General features: G+C 52.7%; 2 protein-coding genes across 4 annotated transcripts; both read left to right on the top strand.

Moving 5' to 3' along the window:
• Positions 1-3,107: 3,107 nt before the first annotated feature.
• LOC100972442 (growth hormone variant) lies at positions 3,108-4,902 on the top strand. Its single transcript, XM_063598626.1, has 3 exons — positions 3,108-3,934; positions 4,145-4,264; positions 4,357-4,902. The coding sequence occupies exons 1-3, from the start codon at positions 3,647-3,649 to the stop codon at positions 4,834-4,836; spliced, it is 888 nt and encodes a 295-aa protein (XP_063454696.1). The 5' UTR covers positions 3,108-3,646; the 3' UTR covers positions 4,837-4,902.
• Positions 4,903-11,041: 6,139 nt separating this feature from the next.
• LOC100983900 (chorionic somatomammotropin hormone 1) lies at positions 11,042-13,154 on the top strand. 3 transcript variants are annotated; one of them, XM_034942713.3, is made up of 5 exons: positions 11,042-11,561; positions 11,827-11,987; positions 12,212-12,331; positions 12,425-12,589; positions 12,843-13,150. In XM_034942713.3, the coding sequence occupies exons 1-5, from the start codon at positions 11,552-11,554 to the stop codon at positions 13,038-13,040; spliced, it is 654 nt and encodes a 217-aa protein (XP_034798604.1). In that variant the 5' UTR covers positions 11,042-11,551; the 3' UTR covers positions 13,041-13,150. The 3 variants fall into 3 exon arrangements, with proteins under 3 accessions (XP_034798604.1, XP_034798603.1, XP_063454695.1); XM_034942712.3 differs by having other exon boundaries at positions 12,425-13,154; XM_063598625.1 differs by lacking the exons at positions 12,212-12,331; positions 12,425-12,589 and having other exon boundaries at positions 12,843-13,154.
• The last annotated feature ends 341 nt before the right edge of the window (positions 13,155-13,495 follow it).

Raw genomic sequence — 13,495 nt, 5'->3', positions numbered from 1 at the left:
GGCAAATGCCACCACCCCCGCTAATTTTTCTATTTTTAGTAGAGAGCAGTTTCACCATGTTGGCCACGCTGGTCTCAAACTCCTGACTTCAGGTGATCCACATGTCTCAGCCTCCCAAAGTGTTGGGATTACAGGCATGAGCCACCACGTCGGCCTATCCTGAGCCTTTTGAAGCTGACGCCAGAGGTGCAAAGCGCAGCCTCTCCCCATTGGCCATGTGGAGGCTCTTGTTGGGTAGTCTCTCAGCCTGCAGCAGCCAGGGATCTGGCCTCAAGTGATGCCCCAACAATGGGCGACCTCCCAGTACTGTCAGGGGAATCCCAAGTCTAATTCAAAGTTGATTTTTTACTAGCAATGAATGATAGACATGGTCTCCATTGCTCAAGGCTCTGGGAAGATCTAGACTAGAGAAAACGATCACCGACTTCTACCCACACCTGAGGGCCTCAGTTCTTCCCTCTGGTCCATGGTTGCCATGGTAACCCCTTATAAAGGTGTTTCCCCAGGGGTCCCTAGAGTCCTCTGAGTCACCATAATTCTGGGGTCAACAGAAGTGGAGAGGTGAGAGGAGACACTCCCCTGCCCTGGCTGGTCCCACGTGTTCCTGTCAGTAACCTGCCTGGGGAGCCTTGCCACCCCTGTGCCCACCTGCGGAGTTATGCAGTGGTCCCCAACTAGGGCCCCTGCCACCCTCATTCCTAAGGGAGGCTGGAGACTTCTTCCATGGCCGAAAATCCACATCTAAGTCCCCAGAACTGGCTAAAAGGCCCTGTCATGAGGGCTCCCTGTCCAAGCTGACATTGGAGGAAGGATGGTGGGGGAGGCAGAAAGCTACATGGAGCTCAGGGACCGTCTTCCATTCCCACCTGGCTCCTCCTCTTTGCTGGTGCTGGAAGGAGCAGGGGAAAGTGGTGACTCCACCCTCCCTTGGCCACATATTTCTCAGAGCTGGTATCATTGATGACACCCCTCTTGGATCCTCACACAGGCGGGCCTGGAGAACAGCTCACAGCACAGTGCCCTCCCAGCAGGTGATGAGTCTGGGGTGCTGGTCCGGTAATGTTTCAGGAATGACGGCAGAAAATGGAGCTCTGTCTTCTGCTCTGAAAGTGGGGAGATGGCAGGGCCCCAGCATTCACATCCTAGGCCACAGGGGTGTGGGTTTTCAATGTTGGTTGCCAACACCACAGCCAACCACTTCTGGAAGCATTTGCTTGTTTGCTTGCTTGTGTTTCTACAGAGTCAAGTGCTACATGCTCTTAAACTCAGGGGGGAAGATTTCACCACTAGAGAGGGTGCTCTTTCCTGCTGTCATCTCTGGGGGCATCTGATGCTTGTGACCTCCAGATGATATTGAAATAGCCCCAACCCTGGGCACCAGGAGACAGGAGGCTCAGTCCTGGCCTTCTCTGCCTTCACCTTGTCCTGCTGTGAGGTTTCCACAAGGCACCCCATGCCACTGGGCCATTCTCACCTGGGAATTGAGAAAGAACAATCTGCCCCTTATGGAAAGACAAAATGAGGCAAAGGGCCCCTTGTGTTGGGGGCAGGATCCCTGCACTCAGAGGGATATAGAAGCTGAAATAACTGGGTTGGGAGCAGTGGCTCATGCAAGTAATCTCAGTACTTTGGGAGGCCAGGGAGGGTGGATCACCTAAAGTCAAGAGTTCGAGACCAGCCTGGCCAACATAGTGAAACCCCGTCTCTACTAAAAAAGTGCAAATCTTAGCCCGGCATAGTGGCGGACGCCTGTAATCCCAGCTACTTGGGAGGCTGAGGCGGGAGAATCACCGGAACCCAAAGGTGGAGGTTGCTGTGAAGCAACATCATGCCACTGAACTCCAGCCTGGGTGACAGAATGAGACTCCATCTCAAAAAAAAAAAAAAAGAAATGAAGCTAAAATAACTAAATAACTGAGTAGCACCACACTACGTGCTCTGGAGAAAGGATTTTTTTTTTTTTTTTTTTGAGATGTAGACTCGCTCTGTCATCCAGGCTGGAGTGCAGTGGCGCAATCTTGGCTCACAGCAACCTCTGCCTCCTGGGTTTAAGCGATTCTCCTGCCTCAGCCTCCCAAGTAGCTGGGATTACGGGCTCGTGCCACCATGCCCAGCTAATTTTTGTATTTTTAGGAGAGATGGAGTTTTGCCATGTGGGTTAGCCTGGTCTTGCACTCCTGACCTTAAGTGATCCACCCACCTCAGCCTCCCAAAGTGCTGGGATTATAGGCATGAGCCACCGTGCCCGGCCTGGAGAAAGGACTTTAAATGACGCAATGTGGGAAGAGCAAGGTTGTGAAGATCTGCTGCCCTGGCTGAGGTAGCTCATGTAATCAGTCTCTCTGAGCCTCAGTCTCCTGATCTGTGACATGGGATGATAATCATACCTCCTACACAAGACAAGTGGCAGGTCAGACGTGAGAATGCACAGGTAGGCCCTTGGCAACTGGATAAGCTCTACACAGGTCTGGAAAGGAGGAGGAGACAAAAGAGGAGGGACTTCCATGGCTGGATAGGGCGTCTTTTGGCGTGATGTGTTCTGAGTTTTAAAGCTGGGGAAGAGACTCAAATCTTCAAGAGCTCTTCCAACTTTGAGATTCTCTGTTGGTTTCAGGACTATGGGAGGAAGCGCTTGTGGTCCGTGTCTGTTCCCGGGATTTCTGTTTCTTGGTTTGTATCTCTGCTACAGGTCCAAGGAGCTGGGGCAATATCTTGAGTCTGGGTTCTTCGTCCCCAGAGACCTGGGGGAGCCCCACCCCCACCCCCACCCCCACCCCCACCCCTACCCTCACCCCCACGCCCCGCCCCCGCCCCCGCCCCAAGGCTCAGGTAAAGGGGAGAGCAAAGTGTGGAGTTTGTTCCCTCTAGTGGTCAGTATTAGCACTGCATCCAGGCGGGCCTGTCTCAGGCGAGCCCAGGAGGAGTCAGCAAAAGTGGAATTCAGCACTGAATCATGCCCAGAACACCCACAATCTATTGGCTGTGCTTGGCCCCTTTTCCCAACACACACATTCTGTCTGGTGGGTGGAGGGGAAACATGCGGGGAGGAGGAAAGGAATAGGATAGAGAGTGGGATGGGGTCGGTAGGGGTCTCAAGGACTGGCTATCCTGACATCCTTCTCCGCGTTCAGGTTGGCCACCATGGCCTGCTGCCAGAGGGCACCCAGGTGACCCTTAAAGAGAGGACAAGTTGGGTGGTATCTCTGCTGACATTCTGTGCACAACCCTCACAACGCTGGTGACGGTGGGAAGGGAAAGACGACAAGCCAGGGGGCATGATCCCAGCATGTGTGGGAGGAGCTTCTAAATTATCCATTAGCACAAGCCCGTCAGTGGCCCCAGGCCTAAACGTGCAGAGAAACAGGTGAGGAGAAGCAGCGAGAGAGAAGGGGCCAGGTATAAAGAGGGCCCACAAGAGACCAGCTCAAGGATCCCAAGGCCCAACTCCCCGAACCACTCAGGGTCCTGTGGACAGCTCACCTAGCGGCAATGGCTGCAGGTAAGCACCCCTAAAATCCCTTTGGGCACAAGGTGTCCTGAGGGGAGAGGCGGCGTCCTGTAGATGGGACGGGGGCACTAACCCTCAGGTTTGGGGCTTCTGAATGTTAGTATCGCCATCTAAGCCCAGTATTTGGCCAATCTCTGAATGTTCCTGGTCCCTGGAGGGAGGCAGAGAGAGAGAGAGAGAAAAAAAAAAACCCAGCTCCTGGAACAGGGAGAGCACTGGCCTCTTGCTCTCCAGCTCCCTCTGTTGCCCTCCGGTTTCTCCCCAGGCTCCCGGACGTCCCTGCTCCTGGCTTTTGGCCTGCTCTGCCTGCCCTGGCTTCAAGAGGGCAGTGCCTTCCCAACCATTCCCTTATCCAGGCTTTTTGACAATGCTATGCTCCGTGCCCGTCGCCTGTACCAGCTGGCATATGACACCTATCAGGAGTTTGTAAGCTCTTGGGTAATGGGTGCGCTTCAGAGGTGGCAGGAAGGGGTGACTTTCCCCCGCTGGGAAGTAATGGGAGGAGACTAAGGAGCTCAGGGTTGTTTTCTGAAGTGAAAATGCAGGCAGATGAGCACACGCTGAGTGAGGTTCCCAGAAAAGTAACAATGGGAGCTGGTCTCCAGCATAGACCTTGGTGGGCGGTCCTTCTCCTAGGAAGAAGCCTATATCCTGAAGGAGCAGAAGTATTCATTCCTGCAGAACCCCCAGACCTCCCTCTGCTTCTCAGAGTCTATTCCAACACCTTCCAACAGGGTGAAAACGCAGCAGAAATCCGTGAGTGGATGCCTTCTCCCCAGGCGGGGATGGGGGAGACCTGTGGTCAGAGCCCCCGGGCAGCACAGCCACTGCCGGTCCTTCCCCTGCAGAACCTAGAGCTGCTCCGCATCTCCCTGCTGCTCATCCAGTCATGGCTGGAGCCCGTGCAGCTCCTCAGGAGCGTCTTCGCCAACAGCCTGGTGTATGGCGCCTCGGACAGCAACGTCTATCGCCACCTAAAGGACCTAGAGGAAGGCATCCAAACGCTGATGTGGGTGAGGGTGGCACCAGGGATCCCCAATCCTGGGGCCCCACTGGCTTCCAGGGACTGGGGAGAGAAACACTGCTGCCCTCTTTTTAGCAGTCAGGCGCTGACCCAAGAGAACTCACCGTATTCTTCATTTCCCCTCGTGAATCCTCCAGGCCTTTCTCTACAACCTGGAGGGGAGGGAGGAAAATGGATGAATGAGAGAGGGAGGGAACAGTGCCCAAGCGCTTGGCCTCTCCTTCTCTTCCTTCACTTTGCAGAGGCTGGAAGATGGCAGCCCCCGGACTGGGCAGATCTTCAATCAGTCCTACAGCAAGTTTGACACAAACTCGCACAACGATGACGCACTGCTCAAGAACTACGGGCTGCTCTACTGCTTCAGGAAGGACATGGACAAGGTCGAGACATTCCTGCGCATCGTGCAGTGCCGCTCTGTGGAGGACAGCTGTGGCTTCTAGCTGCCCGGGTGGCGTCCCTGTGACCCCTCCCCAGTGCCTCTCCTGGTCGTGGAAGGTGCTACTCCAGTGCCCACCAGCCTTGTCCTAATAAAATTAAGTTGCATCATTTTGTTTGACTAGGTGTCCTTGTATAATATTATGGGGTGGAGGGGGGTGGTATGGAGCAAGGGGCAGGTTGGGAAGACAACCTGTAGGGCCTTCAGGGTCTATTGGGAACCAGGCTGGAGTGCAGTGGCACGATCTTGGCTCGCTGCAATCTTCGCCTCCTGGGTTCAAGCGATTCTCCTGCCTCAGTCTCCTGAATAGTTGGGATTCCAGGCATGCACGACCAGGCTCAGCTAATTTTTGTATTTTTGGTAGAGACGTGGTTTCACCATATTGGCCTGTCTGGTCTCCATCTCCTGACCTCAGGTAATCCACCCGCCTCGGCCTCCCAAATTGCTGGGATTACAGGTATGAGCCACTGGGCCCTTCCCTGTCCTGTGATTTTAAAATAATTATACCAGCAGAAGGACATCCAGACACAGCATGGGCTACCTGGCCATGCCCAGCCGGTTGGACATTTGAGCTGTTTGCTTGGCACTGTCCTCTCATGCATTGGGTCCACTCAGTAGATGCTTGTTGAATTCCTGGGCCTGGGGCTGTGTCAGCTGCCTCGTCCCATCACCTTCTGGCTTATTCTCTCCCTCCGTATCTTAGCTTTTTACTTCATGGGAATGTTTCCAATTCGAAATTTCTATTTTACCGTTATATATTTACTTTTTTGCTGTTATCTCTGCCCCCAGTAGATTGTTAGCTCCAGAAGAGAAAGGATCATGTCTTTTGTTTATCTAGATATGCCCATCTGCCTGGTACAATCTCTGGCACATGTTATAGGCAACAACTACTTGTGGAATTGGTGAATGCACGAATAGAAGAATGAGTGAATGAATGAATAGACGAAAGGCAGAATTCCAGCCTCAGGCAGGGCGCGGTGGCTCACGCCTGTAATCCCAGCACTTTGGGAGGTCGAGGCAGGTGGATCACGAGGTCAGGAGTTCGAGACCATCCTGGCTAACACAGTGAAACCCCGCCTCTAAAAATACAAAAAAATTAGCTGGGCAAGGTGGCGGGCGCCTGTACTCCCAGCTACTCGGGAGGCTGAGGCAGGAGAATGTCATGAACCCCAGGGGGCAGAGCTTGCAGTGAGCCAAGATCGCGCCACTGCACTCCAGCCTGGGTGACAGAGCAAGACTCGGTCTCAAAAAAAAAAAAAAAAGAAAGAAAGAAATCCAGCCTCAAAGAGCATACAGTCTGGTAAGAGGAATAAAATGTCTGCAAATAGCCACAGGACAGGTCAAAGGAAGGAGAGGCTATTTCCAGCTGAGGGCACCCCATCAGGAAAGCACCCCAGACTTCCTACAACTACTAGACACATCTCGATGCTTTTCACTTCTCTATCAATGGATCGTCTCCCTGGAGAATAATCCCCAAAGTGAAATTACTTAGCACGTCTGGTTAGGTAGATCCTTGTGTACTTCTTGGTTGTTCAGAGATCATCAACCAGTGCAAACAATCCCCCCATCAATACACAGCAGTGCCTGCCCCTTGCCTCCCCAGACCTTCCGAGGCCCTTCCTCCATGCCTGAACCCCCTGGACATATCATGTGGCAAACTGAAGGGTCCAACGAGATACAGGAAGTGAAACACGATGTACACTGAAACGTGCAATACAAATATGCAGCATGAAGTGCCTCGGTTCACTAACCCGAGCTACGTTGGGTGCCTCTTTTCTACCACTTTCCTTAATGCCTATGGACACCTCATTCTGTGGCTGAAGTTCCTTGTGTTCAATTCCCCCCATCTTCATTGAACATCCTCTGTGCAGGGACTTGACCCCTGTCCTGCTAGCTTTGCACTGAGGCAAGTTCTGTCCATGCCTAGTAGTGCCACCATCTTTACTAGATGAGGTTTCTAAAGAGCTTGGCATGGAAGGAAAGCCCAGGGGCCTTGGAAGCCATCACTTAGGAACTGGGAGAGCTCCAGGCAAACCACCTTATCTCTTTGGGCCTCAGTATCCTCACTCACATCCCTATGGTCAGTAGAGTGCCAAGCACATGGTGGACACACAGAAGTATTGATCATCTTCCTCACCTCCCCTAGGAGAGCCCTTGGGAATCCTCACATAATATTCTCTGAAGACCTCAATCCAATGAGCCGAGTAATTGACTCAGTAGCAAACTCATAGAAAGGACATTAGAAGCCAAAAGGAGGTAGAGTATATCCCAGTACAATAACCAGCCTCTGATCTCAAGGAAGAAAGAACAGAGCTGCAGGTGATAAGTGTGTGCCTCAAATCACCAAAGTGAGAGTGGAAGGAGCACCCACCTGTCCCTCGGAGGCGATCCCTAAGACCAGTGAGAATGGCTTCGAACAATGTGATTGTCCTCAACCCCACAGTCTTGAACCTAACAGGAGGTCTTGAAGCCTGAAAGACATCACTTTAGGATCAACAGCAGAGCTGTGACTTTCCACAGCAGGCACACAGAACCCTAGAGTTAGTCGAGGTTGGACATAGGAAGGGCTTCCAAACACACAGAGAAATTCATGGATCCTAAATTATAAAGGGAGGTTCCTTAAAAGAAGCAAGATGATTGTGAGATTATCATCAGCTTTTTTTTTTCTCTTGATACAGAGTCTTACTCTGTCACCCAGGCTGGAGTGCAGTGGCATGATCTCGGCTCGCTACAACCTCCACCTCCCGGGTTCAAGCAATTCCCTGCCACAGCCACCTGAGTAGCTCGGACTACACGCGCCTGCCACCACGCGCAGCTAATTTTTGTATTTTTAGTAGAGACGGGATTTCACCATCTTGACCAGGTTGGTCTTAAACTCCTGACCTAATGATCCACCCACCTTGGCCTCCCAAAGTGGTGGGATTACAGGTGTGAGCCAACGCACCCGACCTATCCAGAGCCTTTTGAGGCTGATGCTAGAGGTACAAAGCCCAGCCTCTCCCCACTGGCCATGTAGAGGCTCTTGTTGGGTAGTCTTTCAGCCTGCAGCAGCGAGGGATCTGGCCTCAAGTGATGCCCCAACAGTGGGCAACTTCCCAGTACTGTCAGGAGAATCCCAAATCTAATTCAAAGTTGATTTTTTACTAGCAATGAATGATAGACATGGTCTCCATTGCTCAAGGGAAGATCTAGACTAGAGAAAAGGATCACCAACTTCTATCCACACCTGTGGGGCTCAGTTCTTCCCTCTGGTCCATGGTTGCCATGGTAACCCCTTATAAAGGTGTTTCCCCAGGGGTCCCTAATGTCCTCTGAGTCACTATAACTCTGGGGTCAACAGAAGTGGAGAGGTGAGAGGAGACACTCCCCTGCCCTGGCTGGTCCCACATGTTCCTGGCAGTAACCTGCATGGGGAGCCTCGGCACCCCTGTGCCCACCTGTGGAGTTATGCAGTAGTCCCCAGCTAGAGCCCCTGCCGCCCTCATTCCTAAGGGAGGCTTCCCTTACGAATGGCCGAAAATCCACATCTAAGTCCCCAGCACTGGCTAAAAGGCCCTGTCATGGGGGCTCCCTGTCCCAGCTGACATTGAAGGAAGGATGGTGGGGGAGGCAGGGACCCTCTTCTACTTGGAGCTCAGGGACCCACTTCCATTCCCACCTGGCTCCTCCTCTTTGCTGGTGCTGGGAGGAGCAGGGGAAAGTGGTGACACCACCCTCCCTTGACCCCATATTTCTCAGAGCTGGTATCATTGATGACACCCCTCTTGGATCCTCACACAGGCCTGCCTGAGAACAGCTCACAGCACAGTGCCCTCCCAGCAGGTGATGAGTCTGGGGTGCTGGTCCGGTAATGCTTCAGGAATGATGGCAAAAAAAGGAGCTCTGTCTTCCACTCTGAAAGTGGGGAGATGGCAGGGCCCCAGCATTCACATCCCAGGACACAGGGGTGTGGGTTTTCAATGTTGGTTGCCAACACCACAGCCAACCACTTCTAGAAGCATTTGCTTGTTTGCTTGCTTGTGTTTCTACAGCGTCAAGTGCTACATGCTCTTAAACTCAGGGTGGGGGAAGATTTCACCACTACAGAGGGTGTTCTTTCCTGCTCTCATCTCTGGGGGCATCTGATGCTTGTGACCTCCAGATGGTATGGAAATAGCCCCAACCCTGGGCACCAGGAGACAGGAGGCTCAGTCCTGGCCTTCTCTGTCTTCACCTTGTCCTGCTCTGAGGTTTCCACAAGGCACCCCATGCCACTGGGCCATTCTCACCTGGGAATTGAGAAAGAACAATCTGCCCCTTATGGAAAGACAAAATGAGGCAAAGGGCCCCTTGTGTTGGGGACAGGATCCCTGCACTCAGAGAGATTTAGAAGCTGAAATAACTGGGGTGGGGGCGGTGACTCACGCCAGTAATCTCAGTACTTTGGGAGGCCAGGGAGGGTGGATCACCTAAAGTCAAGAGTTCGAGACCAGCCTGGCCAACATAGTGAAACCCCATCTCTACTGAAAAAGTACAAAACTTAGCCCGGCATAGTGGCAGGCACCTGTAATCCCAGCTACTTGGGAGGCTGAGGCGGGAGAATCACTGGAACCCAGGAGGTGGAGGTTGCAGTGAGGCAAGATCATGCCACTGCACTCCAGCCTGGGAGACAGAATGAGACTCCATCAAAAACAAGAAAGAAAGAAAGAAGGAAGGAAGGAAAGAAGGAAGGAAGGAAGGAAGGAAGGAAGGAAGGAAGGAAGGAAGGAAGGAAATAAAGAGAAAGAAAAAGGAAAGCAAGAAAGAAAGAAAAAGAAAGAAGGAAAGAAAAGAAACTAAAATAACTAAATAACTGAGTAGCACCACACCACCTGCTCTGGAGAAAGGACTTTTGTTGTTGTTGTCGTTGTTGTGGTTGAAATGGAGTCTCACTCTGGCGCCCAGGCTGGAGTGCCGTGGCCCAATCTTGGCTCACGGCAACCTCTGCATCCTGGGTTCAAGCGATTCTACCTCCTCACCCTCCGGAGTAACTGGGATTGCAGGCTTCTGCCACCACACACAGCTACTTTTGTACTTTTAAGAGATGGAGTTTTGCCATGTTGGCTAGTCTGGCCTTGAACTGACCTCAAGTGATCCACCCACCTCAGTCTTCCAAAGTGCTGGGATTACAGGCATGAGCCACCGTGCCCGGCCTGGAGAAAGGACTTTAAATGATGCAATGTGGGAAGAGCAAGGTTGTGGAGATCTGCTGCCCTGGCTGAGGTAGCTCATGCAATCAGTCTCTCTGAGCCTCAGTCTCCTGATCTGTGAAATGGGATGATAATCATAGCTCCTACACAAGATAAGTGGCAGGTCAGACGTGAGAATGCACAGGCAGGCCTTTGACAACTGGATAAGCTCTACACAGGTCTGGAAAGGAGGAAGAGACAAAAGAGGACAGGCTTCCATGGCTGGATAGGGCCTCTTTGGGCATGATGTGTTCTGAGTTCCAAAGCTGGGGAACAAACTCAAATCTTCTTTTTTTTTTCTTTTTTTTTTAATTATTATTATTATTTTACTTTAAGTTTTAGGGTACATGTGCACAATGTGCAGGTTAGTTACATGTGTATACCTGTGCCATGCTGGTGTGCTGCACCCATTAACTTGTCATTTAGCATTAGGTATATCTCCTAAAGCTATCCCTCCCCCCTCCCCCAACCCCACAACAGTCCCCAGAGTGTGATGTTCCCCTGAGACTCAAATCTTCAAGAGCTCTTCCAACCTTGAGATTCTCTGATGGTTTCAGGGCTGTGGGAGGAAGCGCTTGTGGTCCGTATCTGTTCCCGGGATTTCTGTTTCTTGGTTTGTATCTCTGCTAGAGGTCCAAGGAGCTGAGGCAATATCTTGAGTCTGGGTTCTTCGTCCCCAGTGACCTGGGGGAGCCCCACCGCCTCCGCCCCAAGGTTCAGGGAAAGGGGAGAGCAATGTGTGGGGTTGGTTCTCTCTAGTGGTCAGTGTTAGCACTGCATCCAGCTGACTCAGGTGGGCCCAGGAGTCATCAGCAAAAGTGGAATTCAGGACTCAATGGTGCTCAGAACCCCCACAATCTATTGGCTGTGCTTGGCCCCTTTTCCCAACACACACATTCTGTCTGGTGGGTGGAAGTTAAACACGCGGGGAGGAGGAAAGGAATAGGATAGAGAGTGGAATGGGGTCGGTAGGGGTCTCAAGGACTGGCTATCCTGACAGCCTTCCCCGCGTTCAGGTTGACCAACATGGCATGCAGCCAGAGGGCACCCACCTGACCCTTAAAGAGAGGACAAGTTGGGTGGAGTCTGTGGCTGACACTCTGTGCACAATCCTTACAACACTGGTGATGGTGAGAAGGGAAAGACAACAAGCCAGGGGGCATGATCCCAGCATGTGTGGGAGGAGCTTCCAAATTATCCATTAGCACAAGCCCGTCAGTGGCCCCATGCATAAATGTACACAGAAACAGGTGGGGTCAAGCACGGAGAGAGAACTGGCCAGGGTATAAAAAGGGCCCACAAGAGACCAGCTCTAGGATCCCAAGGCCCAACTCCCCGAACCACTCAGGGTCCTGTGGACAGCTCACCTAGCTGCAATGGCTCCAGGTAAGTGCCCCTAAAATCCCTTTGGGCACAATGTGTCCTGAGGGGAGACACAGCACCCTGTAGATGGGACGGGGGCACTAACCCTCAGGTTTGGGGCTTATGAATGTGAGTATCGCCATCTAAGGCCAGATATTTGGCCAATCTCTGAATGTTCCTGGTCTCTGGAGGGATGGAGAGAGAGAAAAAAACAAACAGCTCCTGGAGCAGGGAGAGCGCTGGCCTCTTCCTCTCTGGCTCTCTCCATTGCCCTCCGGTTTCTCCCCAGGCTCCCGGACATCCCTGCTCCTGGCTTTTGCCCTGCTCTGCCTGCCCTGGCTTCAAGAGGCTGGTGCCGTCCAAACCGTTCCGTTATCCAGGCTTTTTGACCACGCTATGCTCCAAGCCCATCGCGCGCACCAGCTGGCCATTGACACCTACCAGGAGTTTGTAAGTTCTTGGGGAATGGGTGGGGGTCAGGGGTGGCAAGAAGGGGTGACTTTCCCCCACTGGGGAAGTAATGGGAGGAGACTAAGGAGCTCAGGGTTGTTTTCTGAAGCGAAAATACAGGCAGATGAGCATAGGCTGAGCCAGGTTCCCAGAAAAGTAACAATGGGAGCTGGTCTCCAGCATAGAAACCAACGGTCCTTCTTGGTGGGGGGTCCTTCTCCTAGGAAGAAGCCTATATCCCAAAGGACCAGAAGTATTCATTCCTGCATGACTCCCAGACCTCCTTCTGCTTCTCAGACTCTATTCCGACACCCTCCAACATGGAGGAAACGCAACAGAAATCCGTGAGTGGATGCCGTCTCCCCTAGGCGGGGATGGGGGAGACCTGTGGTCAGAGCTCCCGGGCAGCACAGCCACTGCCGGTCCTTCCCCTGCAGAATCTAGAGCTGCTCCGCATCTCCCTGCTGCTCATCGAGTCGTGGCTGGAGCCCGTGCGGTTCCTCAGGAGTATGTTCGCCAACAACCTGGTGTATGACACCTCGGACAGCGATGACTATCACCTCCTAAAGGACCTAGAGGAAGGCATCCAAACACTGATGCGGGTGAGGGTGGCGCCAGGGGTCGCCAATCCTGGAACCCCACTGGCTGCGAGGGCTGGGGGAGAGAAACACTGCTGCCCTCTTTTTAGCAGTAAGGCGCTGACCCAAGAGAACTCACCTTATTCTTCATTTCGCCTGGTGAATCCTCCAGGCCCTTCTCTACACCCTGAAGGGGAGGGAGGAAAATGGATGAATGAGAGAGGGAGGGAACAGTGCCCAAGCGCTTGGCCTCTCCTTCTCTTCCTTCACTTTGCAGAGGCTGGAAGACGGCAGCCGCCGGACTGGGCAGATCCTCAAGCAGACCTACAGCAAGTTTGACACAAACTCGCACAACCATGACGCACTGCTCAAGAACTACGGGCTGCTCCACTGCTTCAGGAAGGACATGGACAAGGTCGAGACATTCCTGCGCATGGTGCAGTGCCGCTCTGTAGAGGGTAGCTGTGGCTTCTAGGTGCCCGCGTGGCATCCTGTGACCGACCCCTCCCCAGTGCCTCTCCTGGCCCCGGAAGGTGCCACTCCAGTGCCCACCAGCCTTGTCCTAATAAAATTAAGTTGTATCATTTCATCTGAGTAGGTGTCATTCTATAATATTATGGGGTGGAAGGTGGTGGTATGGAGCAAGGGGTAGGTAGAAAGAAGACCTGGAGGGCCTTCAAGGTCTATTGGGAACTAGGCCGCTGAAATATAAGAGGCTTGGCTGTTCCTGGGCCAGAAAAAGGCTGACACATCACCGCTGTCTATTACTCACTAAGGCCATTCCACCAGCTCACTGGTCCCAGCTTGCTGGTCACAGCTCATTGGTCATCCCAGAGATGACTTGAAGGCATTTCTTCCTCCCCCACCATCACCAGCAACACCAAACATAGCCCCCTAGGAGCGGGAAGAAATGAAAACAAGATGGGCTAT

This window comes from Pan paniscus, chromosome 19, assembly GCF_029289425.2.
Source record: "Pan paniscus chromosome 19, NHGRI_mPanPan1-v2.0_pri, whole genome shotgun sequence".
Taxonomy (NCBI): Eukaryota; Metazoa; Chordata; class Mammalia; order Primates; family Hominidae; genus Pan; species Pan paniscus.
Note: the sequence above shows the minus strand (reverse complement) of the source record. Positions and strands in the feature narration are given on the sequence as shown.

What these genes read in the sequence shown, in the direction of transcription:
- LOC100972442 (XM_063598626.1), top strand. Translation starts at nt 3,647, where the DNA reads ATGTTCCTGGTCCCTGGAGGGAGGCAGAGAGAGAGAGAGAGAAAAAAA. An exon ending in ATGACACCTATCAGGAGTTT is followed by an intron (nt 3,935 to 4,144) that starts GTAAGCTCTTGG and finishes TCCTTCTCCTAG; the next exon opens with GAAGAAGCCTATATCCTGAA. An exon ending in TGAAAACGCAGCAGAAATCC is followed by an intron (nt 4,265 to 4,356) that starts GTGAGTGGATGC and finishes CTTCCCCTGCAG; the next exon opens with AACCTAGAGCTGCTCCGCAT.
- LOC100983900 (XM_034942712.3), top strand. An exon ending in TTGACACCTACCAGGAGTTT is followed by an intron (nt 11,988 to 12,211) that starts GTAAGTTCTTGG and finishes TCCTTCTCCTAG; the next exon opens with GAAGAAGCCTATATCCCAAA. An exon ending in AGGAAACGCAACAGAAATCC is followed by an intron (nt 12,332 to 12,424) that starts GTGAGTGGATGC and finishes CTTCCCCTGCAG; the next exon opens with AATCTAGAGCTGCTCCGCAT.